This window comes from Thermobia domestica, chromosome 17, assembly GCF_964235325.1.
Source record: "Thermobia domestica chromosome 17, izTheDome1.hap1.1, whole genome shotgun sequence".
In the NCBI taxonomy this organism is placed as follows: Eukaryota; Metazoa; Arthropoda; class Insecta; order Zygentoma; family Lepismatidae; genus Thermobia; species Thermobia domestica.
In genome coordinates this window covers 180,311,567-180,332,020 of record NC_137470.1, presented here as the reverse complement: position 1 = coordinate 180,332,020, position 20,454 = coordinate 180,311,567, and the positions used below count along the sequence as shown (strand labels likewise).

The following is a 20,454-nucleotide window of genomic DNA, read 5'->3' as shown; positions in this document are numbered from 1 at the left end:
AAAGTTCAAATTTCGGGAAATTTAAGGAGCCATATTTCGGAAACCGTAAGTCATAGAGAGATGATATTTTACTAATTTTTGCGAGAAACAGAAGAAGATGAGGATAAAAAGAGTTACTTTTACATGTAAGAACAATGTCAGTTATCCTTCCCTCTCCATCTCTCCATTCTTTTAAAGTTCGTTCTAGCAATGCTCTTGGAGCATTTCAACTGGTTTTCAACTGGAATCTGCATACAATGAACGATCCCAAGCGCAAAACCGTATCTATGGTCGTACTATGAAACCAAGTCTGTTTTATCACTTATATATTACGTTCGTGTGATTGAAGTGTCCGATTTTACGCGTGCCACTTTTAAAGGCTAACAAAACTGAAAACTACAATACCTAGTTCGTCAAAGAATTTTTCGGTTGCAGTCACACGCTTTCGGCATTGCGACAATGATTGGACTCCAGGATTAAAAAAACAAACAAACAAACAAAAACGGAAGTCTACAATGCAAACAAGTTTCCAACCGCACATTGTTACATGGTAATCAACGAAATTCTTCCATCCAAAGAAAAGATCATGATGTGGGACAAGATGGTACTCACAGTGCGAGAGTCGTCAACAGAACATGCTACGTGAGAAAGGTTTCATACTGCCACTTATCAACAGTTTGCTCCGTCTTTCGAGCGCCATGTCGGGGATACTTAATGCTCAACGCAATTAATGAAGTCAATGAATATTTGGAAAATGCAGGGCCGTATCTAGAAAGAGGCAAGCGGGGCACATGGCAGGGCGCTTAAAAGGGCAATATATATGTACTGCAGGAACTTAATGTTTTTAATCCAAAATTTCCACCCAGTGAAATATACAATTTTCCAATCCTTTAACAAATAAGCAATTTAATGTAGAATATGATGTCAAATTATAATTGTATTTTCTGCTGCCTTACCAAAGACATTATGCAGCTTGGAAGAAACTTATTCTAGAAAGACTCTTTCTCTTCCACAGCCTTGTTTCGTACCCTGTCCGACAAACTTCAGTGTTTTGCCAAACGTTCCTTAAACTTGTGAAGTAGACTAGAGCTAGGAAAGTGTTCATTTGTTTGTGTGTATGTGTGTGGAATATCTTGTATTATTCCGTTTCGGAACAGGGCTGAAGTTTCCGACGCTGGCAACAATGATAGAGGGGTGATTAGGTTGGTTGGTTGTTGCTGGTAATTGGAAGACTCATGTCCTGAACATAAAGTCAGGGGGTGAGGTCATATTTGGATGGACTGATTTAAGTTTACCTTACATAATTCCGACAAACGTATCAACAAATAAATGAAAACTCCAAAGGAGGCTGAAGGTGGTCGGAGGGGAAGGCCTAACCTCCTTGGTCATTCCTACTTACGGACTGGATTTTGCTTTGTCGTTTAACACAAGGACATCATGTCTGCTGACTATTGCTGGATGCACACAGACAAGTTGGGATGTGGTAAAAATTGGTCAAAAATACCTTTATATAATATGAGAACGGCCCCTAAGAATACATACCCTCTTCTTCCTTTCTATGACGCATCCCAGTTGCTGCAAAGCCTTGATCCTTACACATTCATCTCCTAATGTCGATGACGAGAGATACAGCAGCAACTCCACAACATTCTTTAATCGAGCAGCAAGAATATCAGCTGAATGGGCAATCAAGTCGTCAACAAGTACCATTAACTCAAGCGTACTGTCACTACTCATTAGTGAGTGCTTGCATATGACAAACAGCATGTTCGGCAATAGCTTGTAAACTAAATGTTGAAGCTAGAAAAGAAATATATATACGAATGTTACATAAATTATAACCAAGAAATCTTAGAAATAGACGTAATATTTTTAGGTCGTAGTTATTGAATTTTCCTATCATGTTACACCAAACTTGGTATTAATATCGACTTTTATTCTGTTGTTATGTTGTTACAGGTCCAGAAAGACAGACAGGTGAGTAAAGTGTGACCAAATGGAGATGTTGAAGGAGATATGCTGTTATTGAATATCTCGACAAGAAAGGTTTGAAGTCACGGGAGATCCACGCTGCTGCTTTCATTATATTTGATTGTGCCTCTTCACATGCCACAGTGAAGAAATGGGCAGCCGAATTTCAGAAGGGGAGACTCCATTAAAGATGAAACTTGATCAGAAAGGCCCGTGGAAGCGCTGCTTCAGTAGAACATTGACTAAGTGGATGAAGTAATCATGAATGATTGGCGAATGGCCATCAGGCTGATTGCTGATACAGTGGACTTATTTACTACAAGCGTTGACCTAATTATCACCCATCGTCTGGTAAAGAGCAAGGTTTCCGCAAGATGGGTGCCAAAACTTTTGAGATTTGATCCAAAACTTACCAGACGCAACAACTCAATTTATAACAGTAGATAAGACCTGGGTCCACCGTTACCAACCAGGGTCCAGAAAAAGTTCCAAGCAGTGGAAACACTTCATCCTCCTATCCCAAAAAGGCAAAATCAGTGCCTTCTACTGGAAAAGTGACGGCTATAGTTTTCTGGGATTCGGAAGGGTGGATTACCTTCCAAAGAAGCGAACAGTGACTGGGGAGTAGTATGAAGGTTCGATGATGTTCGGCAGAAGTGTCGTGGAAAACTGACAGCAGTTGTGTTTCTCCATCAAGACAATGCCACTAGCCACAAGTCAGTCATAGCAATGAAAGCAATTCACGATTGCGGCTACGGATTGATCTCCCACCTACTTTATTCGTCTGATTTGGCATCTTCTGACTTCCATCTGTTTCTAAACCTGAAAAAGAAATTATCAGAGAACTCATTTTGATACTTATGATGACGTCATGCATGCTGCAGATGAAATTTTACACACCTTCAACAAATCATTCTTTTTTCCGACGGCATTAGCGAACTTGAACATTGGTGGGCAAAATTCGTTAACTTTTAAGGGAACTACGTTGAAAAGTAACACCATTCATAAATTCTCTGCTGCTCTGTTTATACGTAGGATTAGAACTTTTGTAACAATCCTCGTACATATAGAAATATCTTGCATAACAATGTTTACTCTAAAACACTTAGGAAATGAATAGTATGTCAGTTCATTATCAAGAACAGTAGACGAATAAAAGTAACAACTGGCCCACGCGTATAGATGAAAACACTGCTAAAGTCGAGTTAAGGTATGACAATATTAGAAGGGGTAAGTAGTAGATCCTGTAATTTCGGTAGACAATATACTTGTATCTATTACGGTGCTATTAAAGCAGGTTAATGATCAAAGAATAGCCCCTTGTATTGGACTATTTGCAAGCCACCGTCCTGCCAATTCCTCGATTCCACATAATACTACGTCTTGTTCTTAGAGGAAAGAAGTTGCTGGTCCCAACTCCCACTGGTTGGTGAAGCAACTTTATTTCAGGGAATGCACAATAGAGTGAAACAGGTAGTAATCCGAGGGGGCAAGATCAGGACAATATGCCGGGTGTGGCATTAGTTTGATGCAACGAAATTCCTACATTTTCTGTTTCGTTTCTGGAGTCGGTGTGGTTTTGCGTTATCCTGTTACAGCAGGACGTGCTTTCGCTTCAGTAACGTAGGATATTTTTGCCGTAGTGTAGCACAAATCCGCTCAAACTGTTTGGAATAAAGGTCGGCAATTGTAATACGACCGTTGGAAACGAACTCAAAAGTAATTCAACACTCGTAGTTCCATCTCTCACTTAAAACGACTCTGCTTGAATGTAGTCCCACTGCGTAAAATGTGAACTCAAGTCAGCTCCTCTTACATGTTAAAAGATTATCTCGGCTCCCGCTGTAATAAGTCTCAATTCCGTAACACAAAATCTGCGTTTTAGTTTGCGATAATGGGTATTATTATTATTATTATTATTATTATTATTATTATTATTATTATTATTATTATTATTATTATTATTATTAAGTATTCTGCCCGTTGCCAGTCCTGGGACTAATGATTTTTTTTAACGTTCGAGCCTGTAAATGTTTCTTTCACGTTTCTCGCACTGTAAAAAATCGTTGTGTTATTTCAGCGACATGCCTATGTGTTAACACGATTGTGTTAAAATATAACACAAACAAGTGGTTAGAACAACTCACTCTTCATTTGGAGTTGTGTGTCAAATGCCGATAGTTGAAATGACACACAGCCTGTGTGTTAAATTAACACAAGTGAAGAATCTTCGGTGTTGTTTTCTGCGTGATTGCCAAATATATTGGGCATCTAATTATAAAGGCTTATGAATTGAAGCTACACACAAACACAGTAGAAAGAAATACTTAAACAAATCCAGTTATACGCAAAATTTCAAAATGCAAACCATGCGATGTGGTTTCAATTGTTTTACATACTGTTTCTGAAGAAACCCTAACAGCACAAGATGTGTTAGGCATGTGCCATTTAGGTGTTGTAAATTCATGTCCCACATTTGATGCATTTATTGCTTCTTTTTCTAAGCGATTATGTACTAGAAGCAACAAATGCATCAACTTTATTAGATGGCAACTGGCGCCGATCTTTTGAAAGTGAATATGGAAGAATATAAAATAAAGTAAATAGACAGTCGTCATTTTGTTATAAAATTAGGTCTACATGGCGAGCAAATTTTATCTTATCCCGAACGGTTATCGTCGAATATACGCGGCTTAAAGGAGCACTCTGATTAGCCAAATTCAAAAGACCTCAACAATTGGTGGGGTGCTGACTGCCACGGGTGCTGACTGCCACAGCCAATTAATAGTGCTGATTGCCACGACTGGCGCTGATTTTTTTTTTTTTCTTTACATTCGCTCAGTCGCGTTACTCTTAGTCGGTTACCTAGAGCATTCGAAAACCGACGAGTTATCATCATTGCGAATGATTTCTATAGTAGTTTTGTTTTTTTTTCTTTATTTCCATAAGTGAAAAAAAAAAACAGGAAAATTTGGGAGGGAAAGGATAGGGAAGGAAAAGAGACCAAAAAAAAGGGAAAATTTACAAAAACGAAAACAAACAAAAAAAAAAAACAAAAAAAAACTAAGAATTTAACAAATAAGTTTGAATCTAGATTGCTTGTTTTTTGTGTATTTCTGTGTGTGTGTTTGGTATCTGTGTTCTCTGCGTATTTATGTTTTTACCTATTGGCTGCTTCTTCTTTTTACCTTAGGCTTCTTCTTGTTTCTTGCAGGTTTTCCCTGTATGATTAGGTTTTTTCACCCATATGTTTTATATATATTTAAATATATTTCTTTGGTATTCACCTATTTCTTTCACTGCACTAATGGTTTTCACCTGTGTTTCCACACTAACACTTGTGCACCAAAACTAATATTCTTAACACTACACTACACTGTATGCTTTTGCTGTCACTAACACTAATAATCACTGACACATTTTTCACCTATATGACTTTCTATTTATATATACTCGTATATATATATATTTAACTTCACCTTGCACCACACGAATTTCTGGCTTAACTTAAGCTTTTAGTTTTTCAGCCTGTATGTTTTTCCATTTATTGTCTACTTTCTCTCTTCCACATACTAAAAATTTATCTTTTCATTTAACTCTAATACTGTATTCATTATTTATTTATTTCTTTTAACCGCTCATTTTGCGTTCCTTGGTATCTTGGCTGGTACTTATAGACTGGGTCCGGGGTCCACTCGGAGCACTTAGTGTGGACCCCGGTCCGTTGTATCCCAGTGCTATCCTCACCAACTTCACCTGGCGCCCGAAACGGTAAATGCGGTGTTTTCCATTTTGTCCTTTCTTGCCATTACCCTATTCCCTCCCGTGAACCCACCACCACTCTCCACTTCACGCACTCTTCTTCACACACTCTTGCACCGGAATTCCTCTTCCAGTCCCTTGGCTGGAGGTGCATACATTCATTCAATTTGTTCCCGGTGGGAGACACGGATTTCCTGTGTTTCCTCTCCTGGAGTCTTTTCTCCGGTCCAGGAACAAGTCTCACATTCGTTCATTTTCTTTCACCCATCACTTTAATTCTCTCCATTGTTTAAATTTCTTCTGTACATATTTCTTCTTATATCTGAGTATTCATTAGTTATTTTTTTCAATTTTTCACAATCTTCCTTACTAGTTAATATTTCTTGTAAAGTCTTGTTTCGAATATCCCTTCTTAGTATCACGTCATCTTCCATTGTTGGGCACCACATAATGTGGTGTTCTGGTGTGCCAATTTCTACACATTCACAGCTTGGTGTTCGTTTGGATTTTATTCTATACAAGTAATCTTCATACGGTCCATGTCCTGTTAGGAAATGAATTATTCCGTAACTGGGATTTAAATGTTTTATTTGTAGTCTATCTTTTAAGTTTGGAAATATCTCATGTACTCTGTGAGCTCCTTCATACCGTTGCCAATCTTCATTCCAAATTGCTATCATATGATCTTCAATTTCTTTTTCGGTATTTAGTTCTTTATCAAATGTATTCCTGATTTTGTCTAGATTTCCTTTTCTTAACCAATAGTTCGCTGCCCTCTGCAGAGCTACAATATTCATGGGTTTTACTCCTAATATTATACTTAATGAGCTATGTGATGTTGATGAAAAAGCTCCACTTAATCTTATGAGTATGTTTCTTTGTGGTCTATTTAATCTATTCTTATATGTTTTATTTTCTAATGTTCTCCCAATCCAAACACTTGATGCATATGTTATTGCAGCTGCTAAAATGGTTTCTTGGTACAAATTTATTATTTTCAATGGTAGTTTGTATTTGTTTCTAGCTATCGTAATTAATTTATTTGCTATGCTGTTCCCTCTAGTTGTTATATATTTAAAATGTGCATCAAAATTTAGTTTTTCATCTAATATTATTCCCAGATATCTTATCTTTTGTTCTCTTTTTATGTTTATATTATTTAGCTTTATTATTGGGTTTCGTTGTAACTTTGTTCCAAAAATTAGGTATTTAGTTTTGCTCGTTGATAGTTTTAGTTTACTATCTTTGCTCCACTTGTCTAATTGTTCTATTATTTTTGCAGTTTTAATTTCTAATTCTCTTCTGCTATTTCCACTTGCTGTTATTGCAATATCGTCGGCAAATGCAACAACTATGTCCACTTCCTGCATCTTGTTTAATACTTCCAAGCATGGTTGTAGCTCAATGTCCCATAAAGTTGGTCCCAGGATAGAACCTTGTGGGCAACCTTTCTCGGTCTCAATTTCTATGTCTCCTTCTTCGTTCGGTATTATGATTTTCCTGTTTAATAAGTAATTTCTTATTAAGTTTATTATGTATTTAGGCAAATTTAATTTTCTGATATTTTCTAGAAGAGAGGGAAACCAAAGATTGTCAAAAGCTCCTTCAATATCTATAAAGAGTGCTAAGACATATTTTCGTTCGTACCTTTTTTCCTTTATATTGTCTACTAATCTATTTATGGCGTCTTCTGTTGATTTTCCAGTTCTAAAACCATATTGTAATTGATCATCCTTAACGTCTCTATATTTTTGTAACCTGTTTAGGATTATTCTTTCAAAAATTTTGGAAATGTTTTTAAGCAAGCAAATGGGTCTATAAGATCCAACTTCTGAGGCGTCCTTTTCTGGTCCTTTAGATAGGATACTTAACTTTGAAACTTTCCAGGAATCTGGGAAAAGTTGCTTCTTAAGTAACCAGTTAAAAAGTCTAGCTAGATATGGTGTCCAAATATCTTTTGCCTTTTTGTATATTTCATTCTTTAGTCCATCTATTCCTGGTGCTTTTTTGTTTTTAAGTTTCTTCATTATCTTTTCCATCTCCTCATTTGTTACCAGATCTTCTTCGGGTACAGTATCAATGGTTTCCTCCATCATTTTGTTTCTTAACTCGATGTTACTTTCCGTATCTGTCTCCTTTATATCCTTTGGGAAGAACTTATTTGCTAATGCCGTTAATGTTTCCTCTCTGTTCGTAGTTAGCATTCCATCAGGTTTTTTAACTGTGCTCAATATTAGAGGGTTGACTTTTTGTGTAATTAGTTTGTAGGGTGTTCCCCATGGATCTGATTCTATGTTCTTTTTTAGGAATAAATCCCAACTTTTCTTTTTTGCCTCTAATAGTTCTTCTTTGTATTCCCTTTTAGCAATTCTGTATTTTTCCAATCTCCTTTCCTTCAGAATGGGATGAAGTGTTGATTGGTAGCTTTTTCTTGCTGATGTTGCTATTCGTTTCAACCTCTGGAGTTTGGGGTTCCAAAAGTCTTCGTATTTCTTAATTTCCTTATTGCTGATTGCCGCTGATTGCCAATATCAAGGTGCTGACTGCCACGATGGCGTGCTGACTGCCACGAGCCTGAGAGAAAGTTGCTAGACGTAACATTGCCGGACGCCAAGAAGCATGAAAGAAACTAGATGATCCTTAGGATCGTGTTGTTCAGACCAACACCTAACAAAGGTAAACAGGTCTCTGTATGTACATTCATGTCCAAAATTATTTTCACATGATTAGAGATATGTTGCTCTAGTAATATAATTTGATAACGAATTCGCCCGGTATTTCTTATAATGTTAGTATGTGTATAATCGGCAAAGACAAGTATGTGGTAAATTTCATGTCAAAAGAGCAGTAAATAAGAACAATAAAACGAAAATAAAATTTTCTTGTCCATTTAGTTACATTTTATTTTACTCGTTATGAATTTTCGTATTTATAATTCTTTTCCTATGAAATTTATCACAAATATAAATTTCCTGATTATACACATAATATAAGTATTAAAAGTACTCTGTAAAATTATCAAATTATATTCTTACAAGTAGACAGTTATAGATATGCAACAATAATTTTGGATATGAGTGTACTTTCAGTTTTGTCAGGGAGCGGTGCGTACAAAATTGGTACGATTTATGTATTCTCACTTCAACTGCCTATGTTAGCATGACTGTGTACAGCTGTGCAAGTTTCGAGCAGCTGTGCAAGTTTCATCAAAAAAGCACTGCTGGCTGTAACCTCATAAGGAAAGTTCAGGAGAAAGCACTCGCCTGCAGAGAAACTAAGCATGTCATTTGAAGTCTCAGTTCATGCTGATTATAACAAGCTAATAAAATTCCTGTACGGTTGAGAACGGTTCGAGATATTCAACTTGGAAGTTTATATGAGAAAATGAGGATATACGCATTTATACGCGTTAAGTACAACATAATTAGTAACGAATATTGACATACGAATTGAAAGCTATTGGAAGTAACAGAAAAAAAAGTGTTTCACAATAACTAACGGGTTTGTTAGATACAATTAGTCATTACATTGTTCACAATAATCATAGGTTAGAGATGAAAATTGATCACTGTTGTTCTTCTGTTTTATGAAGAAATGACGCAGGCAAAATACTCCCTTGCACCATGAAAATTTTATATGTGCAATTGTGTTGCATCCGTCAAGAGAACAGTTCGCAGAACCAAAGCAAAAAGCAAATTCGACAAGAGATTCAAAAGTTATAGGCCTATAATTTGTTCGTAACATGCCTTGCAGAACACAAACTGAAACAATCCAATGTATCGCGGTGATCGGAAGTGATTCGTATGGACATGAACTTTATTTGATTGTTTCGTTGGTACATTATAACGTCCAGATGAAGAAGATTCATACTATGTACAAATCTCCTGCCATAATCTTTGATTGATCGGAATCAAAACACATCAAATGGTTGCACAAATTGTGTGCAATTCTTTGGTATATTCTCAACCATTAGGTCTTTGCCATCCGTCATGCAACTTGTAGTGGACAAATTGTCTGTAAATAGACCCCAGTGATCAAGCAATAGCAAGTTCAAACCATCAGGCTTCGCCATGGGTGAGAATACTTAACGCATTGAAAAGTGCATCCACTCATTTTCTCATATAAATTTCCAAGCTGAATATCTCGAACAGTTCTCAACGTACTGGAGTTTTATTACCTGTTGTAATCAGCATGAATTGGTCCTTCAAATGACATGCTTATTTCTCTGCAGGCGAGTGCTTCTCCCAAACTTCCCTTGTCAGCTGGCTTCAGACCATCATATTCATTAAATAATACGATAAAACAATTAATATAAACAATGAAATCTGCAAATTGTACATATAACAGAAAAGACAATCCCTTTATAAACATCCAAGTGTATGTCGTTCCACTTAGTGAGCAACTTTGTAACTTATAGGATGCCACATAGATTTGCTGTGATGATTACTAAATTAATCCCTACTAAATTAATTAATAATCATAAATTTAGTATGAGGGATTAATTCCTCTCCAAATACAGTTTCTCCCAGACTCGTGGCAGTCAGCACGCCGTCGTGGCAGTCAGCACCTTCATATTTGCAATCAGCGACAGTCGTGGCAGTCAGCACCAATAATTTGCTGTGGCAGTCAGCACCCGTGGCAATCAGCACCTATCCCAACAATTTATCCCTCTACAAGCGACGTTTTCTTCATCGTCTCTGTGGCCAAGTCGGAAGAGCGCGCGGTTAGTAATTGGAAGGTTGGTGTTTCGTGTCCCCCCGCCACTGGCGTACGTTTTTTTACTTGTTTAAAGTGTTTTTTTAGACTCAGCATAATGTAAACACATTACGCATATAAGCGATTTAACATATTTTTGGGGAGTAATTTTGTGGCTCATTAGCGATTACGGCACGGCTCAACACCAATTGTGTGTTAAAGACGTAACACACCTCCTGTGTTAACAACACCGCGAGGTATGTGTTGAACTAACAACGCATAGTGGTAGTCACGCTGGAACCACTGCCCTGTGTTAAAATTGAGTTGAATTAACACAACCATTTTTTACTGTGTGATCTTCCTCTTTTACCTCCCAATATTTTCTTCTATTTTTCAAATCATCGAACAGTTGTGTTCTTTTTGCTATTTATTGTTTTTCTTCCATCTATTCTTCTATGGCGATATGAAGAAGGCAATTTCTTCGCAAGATGTGTCCAATCCTTTTGGCATCCCTACGAAAAATCCTGGCTAAAAGTATTATCTTCCCTCCTAGCCGTTTTAATACATCTTTGTTTCTTATTTCTACTGACTTTAGGAATTGGACAGATATCAGCAACTTTCCTTTTGTTGAGAAGTTGCCTCTTCAGTCTCTGGAAGGCAACTAACATGTCACAACTAGTTCAAACTCGACACTGACTGTACCGAAGGTTTAGGGTACCGGGCTTACTAGCTGAAATTGATACAACATCGATAGATTTCACTGTGCAGCTACAGTCAGCGTATATTTTGATCACACTTTGCATAGATCTCAATGGATAACGCGCTTCAAACGATAGAGATAAATCTTAGAATGAAGAAATTCCTTCGTGCGTCAACTCCACAGCAAAAGCATGTTTCAGTGCTTAACACGGTAAGCAACTATAGCCTCCTGGTTAAAATCTTAGGTATAAGTTGGGTTTCATCTGTCCAAGCGTTTGTAATACCAACAAAAATTCTAGACTCGACCTAATGGAGTTATAGCAGTCAAGAGGGAGTTACTGTGGCAGTTCACTATATATTTGCAAAAAGGTCTTTTCCAGTGGAAAATTGCGCTGGCGGGCAATTGATAAGAGCACTGGTCATCACAAAACACAATTGTGGTGTAAGAGCGGACTGCAATAGATGGGTGAATATTTCAATCGCCTATGTGGAAGCCTGCATCAGGCTCATTACAAGAAATAAGACTGTCTGGTAGAAAAAGCAGATTAAAACGAAAATGAAATTTAAAATTAATGGATGTGAAAAACGATGAAGAATAAAGGATAAACAAATATGATGAGTGAAATCGAAGCCTATAACGGACTGTAAAACTGTACGATAAGGTAGGGTTGATAAACAATAGCAGGTAAACTCGACTCTGTAACATTCTCCATTATAGGCTCTGTAATACTCCCCATTACAATTTTGGATATAACTAACCTTAAATGGAAGAAAATTTGAAATTATAATTCTAAAACTTACCTCATTATCTCTCGATGCTAACGGTAAATAATTCTTTAGCGCAATGACAGCATGGTATGCTACCTGGGGGGCTTCTTCAAAATGTGGGAGGACATTTGCAAATAGACCTGGTAACACTTGCGTATACTTGAGGAAACGCTGTTTTGTGATCTTTAGGACAATACCTAGCAAGTGCATGCCCATCTAAAAATAGAAAGAAAAATGTTATGTCATTGCAATCGGAGAATTGTACAAAAAAACTGACGAACTTATTTGTTCATATATGAGACCCATTTTAAAATTACGCTTCAAAATCATTTCATACTATTGAATAAAACGAGAAAAATTTGCAATAATAATAATAATAATAATAATAATAATAATAATAATAATAATAATAATAATAATAATAGTTTGAAGAGTAACCGACAAGTAAGATTACCAGTTTGCGACGCTACACAAAAATGGAGTTCTAGTGTAAAAATAGTGGCAGCATGCACAACAATTTAGAAAGAAAAATCTGTCACAGAATTGAAGCAGTTCCGAAACTTTCTACAGGGTGGCTAGAAAGTCGTTTAAAGCTGCACTTATTTTCATGTGAAGCTGCATTCCGGTCCTTGCAATTCCAAGTTCGGTAGAACGCTTTCTGGTCGACCTGTAGGGTGAACGCATCACTGACACACTAACTTCTGCATTATGTTTCCTTTAGGGTTGACAGACGACCAGGACGAGTGGCATCCAAAACACTTCCCAGACGAAAAACTTTCTTCGTTTGGAGCTTGTCCCTTTGTAGGTGATTGCCGGAAGATCTCTAAACAATATCCAGCAGTAGTTTACCATCATCGTGACACTCCAGTTCTCCTGATACCGTCGTTCCATTTCTTTGATATCTTAATGGAAACGTTCCCCCTGCTCTTCACTCACTGATCCCACATTGTCAGGAAAGTAGTCAAGGTGGGAGTTGAAAAAATGGACTTTTGAGTTCCTGGAACAACCAAGCTTTCGGAACGCGTGCAACATTTTTTCCACCATTTTCTTGTACTGTGGGCAGTTTCGGTTTCCCCAAAACGTTTTGATGACCACAGTAAAGGCAACCCAAGCCTCTTTTTGAGTTGGAGTCATTGAACTGGTGAAGCCTTTGTGGGATATGAGTTTTCTATTATCAAGGCCAACAAAACCCCGCGTACTCGCGTACTCGTAGTATTTGAGCAACAAACAGTGTAGCCAGAACTACTTATCAACGTTTACAAATCTAAGATGTAATTTTACTAAATTCGTTTTATGAACAGGTTTATTGTTTTTGCTTTTTCTTTGTAATCTCGTACTCTCATTCATGACACATTACGATATGTGGGTGATCCCCATCCGGACCAACATACGTGTATTTTCATGTTTCGGGGAGCACAAATACATTTAATTTTTCATGTTCATTTTTATTTTAGTGCATTTGCAATTTAGCGATTTCCAGCAACCTCTTTGACCACGTTACATTTCGACTGTGCAAAAACTTGATGTTCCAGGAAGAAACGGGGGTCATTTTCGACTTCGATGCACCCAGAAGCGTAAAAATTAGCGAAACTTATGCAAACAGCTTTTTGGATGCAGACCTGTGTAATTAAAAACGAAGGATAACCATTTCTCCATGCTAAGATGAATCTTTACGGAGTGTTTTGCCCAATGAAGACCATATATCACTTACATTATAATTAATTATGGTGTAATGTATTTGCTTATTACATACTGCATGCAAGAAGAAAGAAAACTAATCATACATGAATTACAAAACTTCAACCGGAAGTAGACTCAATCTTGCAAACGGTGCGAGATATTGAAAAATTATCGAAGAAATCTCCCTTTATGTTACCCCTTGAAGATTTTTATCAAGGCGACTTTTACTCGTGTCTGTAAAGGTATATGTACAGATGTTGTGAGGAATGACAAGGAGATTCATGCCCATATGTGAATGATGCGCTGTGTAGAGAGCGCAGTATTACAAATCAGTGCCGTGAACACATTCTGAAATCTGAATACATGCATATTTATAGCTGGTATGTCTCTACTAGACATCCACAATGATACTCGTCTATAATGTAGATGAAAATCACATTTCAAATCGGATTATTGTGGGGGGTTAGTCCCCCAGTTTCAAGATTGGGGAGACATGTCCTCCTCATTCCCCCGGGAATTCGCACCAGTATTCTTAGGGGTGAATTTCCTTTAGACAAAGTTTTCCGAAAACGCCTATTATAATGTTCTTATTCTGATATAGATATATCCAAATATGTTTATTAGTAAGTGACAAAACAAAGTGTAAACACAATTGTACTCATGACCAATAATATTGTTTGAATGTGATAAGATCAATTTGAAAAGTTACCTCTTTGTCATCCATGGATTCACTTTTAGAGAGTTTCTCTAATAACTGGATCAGTTCATCCCATGGTCCATTCAGCAGCTCGTTTCTTGCTATCACACCGATTAGATGAGCCAAGTTGTCTCTCACATAACTCCTGTCTTCTTCTAAATACCTCTGAAGGACAACCTCTTTCACTCTAGTAAAATAATAATAATAGCATCATTACTAGGTTTTATGCATTATGGTTTGTTTAAAGCATGATGGTATTGAAAATTTATTCAAAGTATCATATCCTATCCTAAATTACATAAACTTACTCACTCACTGATATAAGATAACAGGTACTTCTCATGGGCGTCCGAAGAACATTTTCTAGGAGGGTTCAAATGGTTGCCATATTACACTTGGTATTTTTTTTATTTGTATTTAGAAACTCTTACGAAATTTAATAGATTTTCGTGAGCAAGGGGGGCTTGGGTCCCACCCTGCCCTCTCCTTTGAGCACCTATGGTACTTCTGGTTGACATGAAAAGTTGAAATTTGGCATGATTGTAGCTTTTCGGGGCTAATCCACAGGAAAATTACTAAAAGGCGAATATTTTTCAAGTTTTAAGGGGTCTAAAGGGGCGACGAAGAAATTCCCCATGTTATTTAAGTGGGTCTTTTCTGACCTATAATGTCATGTTTAAGGCACTTCGAATTAGAATAAAAACTTGAAATTCGGTATGCTTGTACGTTTCCGTTAGCGTTACCTAACTAAATCACCAGGAATAAAAATTTTTAACTTTAGAGTGGTTTTATGAGGAACATGAAAATATTGGTTATTTATATGGACATCTTCTAGGCCGCAAAACATTCAGGCACTTTCTGTAGGGCTACAATGATTAAATTTGCTATGATTGTGGCCTTTCGGAACTAACGTACTGAAAAATTGCCAAAACTGAATATTTTTTAGTTTCTAAGTAGTCTAAAGAGAGGATGAAAAAATTCCCATGTTATTGAAATGGGTGTTTTCATGAGGTAGAAAATCTTATCTTTTAGAAAGTTGAAATAGGAATAGAAACTTGAAATTCGGTAGAATTTTGGATTTAAGAGGTGTGAGGCCATAGACTGAGCTAAAACGGATATAACGGAACTTATCAGCTGTTATTCGTATATTCAAGTGTAATGTCCTTAGTTCAATAACCTTTTTCTTGTTTATGGACATGTCATCGTTGATAAAATAAAATAAATTTCGTTGTTGACAAAATAGATTACTTTAGGTCTACACTCAGGAAATATTTTCCTTCTTCAGGAAATTCAGGAAATATTAAGAGCAAGTGCACAAATTTCACTCTTGAAGCACAGGCTGATAGGTATGGGATGCGGGATCGTAGGGTGAGCCAGCGTGGGGTCTGGGGACGAGGCCCCAGCTGGTCAAAAGCTAGTATTATACATAGTCCTGTTTCCAAATAAATAAATAAATAATACATAAATACGAGGGGTATTCAAAAAGTAAGGTGAAATATTTTATTACGAACAAAGTAATAATCTTCCATCAAATACGGATCAATCTCCTACAAAGTACTTCCCTTGGCTTGCGATGCACTTATTCCAACGTTGATTCCACGATTGGAAACACTTCCGGAAGTCCTCTTTCTGCAGGCACTGCATCATTGTTACCCTCTTAATGTTGGGAATGGTGTTAAAACGTCTTCCTTTCAACATTTTTGGGAAGAGTTAAAAGTCGCGTCTTGCTATATCTGGAGAATACGGCGGGTATGAACAGACAGGAATATCTTTCCCGGACAAAACTCGCCAAAAGTTAGGGAACAAATTTCGCACTCTTTCTTCGAATTTGCAAATCGATGGTTAAAATGATTTGCACGGACCCGTACAAGATTTTTAGTTCTTCGAAAAGCTCTCGAATAGTCTTTTGAAAGAATAATTTGTGCCATTTTTTTTTTTAAAAAAACACATTTTCATCTGTTTTTGACATTAAAAGACTTCTAGATTGTTGCTTGTCCTCAGCTGACTCATTGTATCTCTCATTTGCAAAAAGTCTTCAATGTCACCACTCCATCGCCATACACTGATTTTAACATTTCGTGAGCTTCTTTGGCAGTTTAGCTTGTCAGAGTGGTAAAAACTTAATATTGACGTGTTGCTCGAAATATATGATGCAAGACAGACACTCTGAACACCTCCTTACTGTTCTGCTTCTGAAAGCCAACTGACATGACATAATTGACATGACAAAACAATGTATAAGAGGAAATCTTGATGAGATTTAACATAAGAGCACAAGATGACGCTTGCTGTTAGAATTTTACGAAATTTTTACTTATATGCATAAATTATTTTACAAATAGTTATCTCATTACGGAATAGGGATATTGTATGAGCGTTTTGCGTGTTATGTTTCATATTATTCTATGTTTATGGAAATACTTTTAGCGGTTGTATGTAATTCGTGCGCAGAACTCCATAACGTTTCGTTGCCAAATTTGTATATGCACTGTTCTAGAGTACGTTTCTTTTATCTTGGCACACTTCACGCCAGCCCACGTGGTTAGCTTTTAAAGTATTTTCTGCTAGCACTCACGTGAATATTTTAATCCAATAGACGTCTTACTGGTTTTGTGATGTAGGTGACGTTAGTTGTCAGCCCAGCCCATCAAATGTGGTAATTACCATTTGGCGGGCATTTGAAGTGCTTAGTTGCCACACGCGAACAAGTGTGTTACAGTGATTTGTGAGTGGTGTGGCGTTTTTCTGTTTCCTAGCGTATTGTAACTCACAACTTAAGCATGGCGTGGCAAGAACGCATTGCAGGCAGATCCATCCTTTAGGCGGGAAGCGTGCCACGAAAAACCAAATGTACTCTAGTCACAGTACTAGGGCGATTCCTTGTTAGCATTTGAAGTTCAGAAACAGAACTTAACCTGTTGTTAAGAATAGTTATCAAGTACTAATCATGCAATAATACGGTGATATAGGCAAAATAAAATCCGAAGTTAGCAGGAGATTGCAACGGTATATAAGCCATGTCTTCATACAATTGCGGAAAATGAGAGAAATTTTCTCTGAACTCTAATTAAGATGAATTTTTCTTCACTACATGTTATACAGCTCCATTGGGTGTATCGGTTAATTAGTTCGACTAACCATTGTGAGTAACTCATCTACTACCCCTGTAAGAAACAAAGGTTCGAATTTGAAAGAAATTAGAATGAGGAGAACCAAGGTGTTTTCCTACTATTCACTGAGAATAGAAAAGGCTCGAAATGCTTGATATAGTACCTAACGATGCAGTCTAAATGGCATTTTCAGTGGACTGCCCGGAATGAGCTTTCAAAGTGTTACCAATAAACAGGCTGTATGCATCTGAACTTACCGATTTCGGACTCGTAAATCCACCTTACGCCAGCGTTTTTCATTAGAATATCTTTTCCGAAATACAACAATAGCATACTGGCGGATATCGGGGTCTTCATCAGCATAGAAGATCGAATAGAGGTCCTCAACAACTTCAGGATTGTTCCTAAGTTCATCAGACAACTCGCACTTAGCCTGTAAAACAAAATATCAGCAACAGTTAGAACATATTAATCGATATTAAGTTGAGTTTACAAAGTAAATACACACAATCTACGAGGACATGAAATTATTCCTGTCAAAGTGGTAACTTCCAAAGTTGAATGTAAGCTTTCGACCATTTCGCTCGTGCTTGGCTTTTGGTTTTTTACGCTTTCCCCTTCATCGCGTGCTTTCATACAATCTGCCTTTTGTTGTATCTGCAAATGATACTATATATCCTTTGTAGAGCATCATACCATCACTGGCCGTTCATTGGACGTTGACTTGTCGCCAGCTTAAATAACTTGCGTCAAGCTTGAATGGAACATTGAATGCAAAGCTCCATGTAACTTCGTTACTGGAATTCAGCTTGCGGCATGCTTGTTGTACGCTTTGGAATCAAGCTGGATGTAAGCTTGGCCGACTTGCAATTCGAGCTTACAGCAAGCGATTTGCAAGTTGTCTCTGCTATTAGGGTTGATTTCGATTATTGAAGGTACGAAATCATCATAGTAGAAGTGGAGGAAGACAAGAGTAAAAAGAAAAAGAAAGACTCTACGCACTGGAAGCTCCGACATAGTTCACAAATTTGAACACAAAAATATTAAATAAACTTTGGTATTGACAGTAAATAGGATCACGCGATTTATGAATGAATCTATATTAGTAAACTGCAATAGATGGCGTGAAATATTGTCATGTTTTTGCACAATATTGGAACAGAAAGAACAAAGTAGAATAAATAACGAAGAGCAACACCTTCGACGTTGCCACTGTCAGAAAATAAGGGATCAAGTAGAAGAAATAATAAAAAGTAAAGAATTGAGTAAAATAAATGATGATGAGCAACGTCTTTGGCGTTGCCCCTCTCAATTTCCGAACTAGTTGATAGGCACGCTTTTTCATTAAACTTCACCAAACAACTTAGCCAGTAGGGTGGATCGAAAAAAACTTTTTTTTAGTTTCCGAGTTGCTATACCCCGGAAAAGTTGTGGTTAGTGATGACTTGAAAAATAAAAAAAAAGTGTCGAAATCGGTTAATATCTTCCGATCGCGCAAAGTGTCTGAAAAATTTTAAAAAGCACGAAAAATTTAATGTTTTCGTACTTTTTATGAAAGCAAAATAGTCTCGTATTTTTAATGCTATAGTGATAAATCGTTACAACTAGTAATATTTAATAAGAAAAACACATGTTATATGTTTTTAGGAAGTATCTTCCGATTGCGCACGTGTGAGAAACCTAACAAGATTCCTGTCATTGAGCGAAAATTCTTATATCTTCAGAGGGAGCATGGGTTAGGAAAAATTAGTGCTTGGATCGGAAGGAGACATCAAAGTTGAAACGTAGACTTGAAAGAAGAAGCTATACTTTAAATAGAGATAACCCTGATTGTTTACTTGTGGAAGAGCCAAGTTGTTCAGCCGAAGTGTGTTCTGAAATTGAACCTGAATACAAACCAAATGACTCTGAGAAAAAGGAATCTCCATCTCCGTGCCAGATGAGAATTAAACTAGGAGCTACAGCATTAACCTACGATCGATATGGAGTCAGTGACCGTGCAGGTTCTGCTATAGCACCTAGTGGGCTAGAAAACTTTGGTATAATAACCAAAGCAGATACGTCTATGGTTATTGAAGGTGTAAAATTAGAAGGGAAAGGAGCAAAATTAGAAGTGACTTGCAAAACAACAGTGAAAATGATTTAAATAAACCTTGTGGTCTTTATTTTGATGGAGGATGACACCTTGGTTATAGATAAGATTGAATCCAAACAATTTCGTCGTACTATTAAGGATTACCATTACTCGCTCATCAAAGAACCTTGTTCTGCATAAATTGGACATGTGTCGCCGAGCTCTGGATCTGCTAAAGACATAGTGTCTTGCCTTAATAAACAAGGAATTTCAGTGGAAGACTTGGATATCATCGGTTGTGATGGTACTAATACAAATACTGGCTGGAAAAATGGTGTTATTAGTCATCTTGAGATCCATGTTGGACGACCTCTGCAATGGCTTATTTGCCTAATCGATTTCAATGAATTGCCTTTCGGTTATCTTTCTCAACATTTGGATAGAGGAACAGTTGGCCTCACAACATTTTCTGGACCAATTGGAAATAATCTAAGCGGGTGTGAGAAACTGCCAGTGATAGGTTTTCAACCAATAGCTTGTGTAATTTCAGAAGTTGACAGAAATTCTTTGAGTAAAGACCAGAGATATCTTTTAGATATATGTCAGGCGGTCAAAAGTGGCATATGTCCAAGTGATTTATCAATTCTTGATCCCGGACCACTTTCACATTTCAGATGGCTCACTTGTGCAAATAGAGTTCTCACACTATACATAAGTGAAGCAAATCCTTCAAATGAGTTAAAAACCATAGCGACTTTCATTTTGAAATCTTAGATGCCAGTGTGGTTTGAAATTAAAAACAGCAATACCTTCATAAGTGGACCTATTCATGCACATAGAACAATTGAAACATCTCGATACTTGCCTGACAATTTGAAGCAAGTTGTTTTCCCCGTCATTGAAAGGAACTCGTTCCTTGCCCGCCCCGAAAATCTTTTATAGCCATGATTTTTGATGAGAGGAAGCACATTAGAGAACTAGGGCTTAGAAGAGTGTTGAAAGCCAGGCAGTCTGATTCG

The 20,454-nt window shown here is 37.1% G+C and overlaps 1 protein-coding gene across 1 annotated transcript in view; it reads right to left on the bottom strand.

Moving 5' to 3' along the window:
- Positions 1-19,289, bottom strand: part of LOC145674257 (importin-4-like) — a 105,827-nt gene extending 86,538 nt beyond the window's left edge. Inside the window, exons 1-5 of the mRNA XM_081744092.1 lie at positions 19,200-19,289; positions 17,619-17,794; positions 14,264-14,438; positions 11,908-12,090; positions 1,522-1,779 (exon numbers count right to left, since the gene is read on the bottom strand). Coding sequence (XP_081600218.1) covers positions 1,522-1,779; positions 11,908-12,090; positions 14,264-14,438; positions 17,619-17,794; positions 19,200-19,289 — 882 coding nt within the window. The remainder of the gene's footprint in view (positions 1-1,521; positions 1,780-11,907; positions 12,091-14,263; positions 14,439-17,618; positions 17,795-19,199) is intronic.
- Between the last annotated feature and the right edge of the window lie 1,165 nt (positions 19,290-20,454).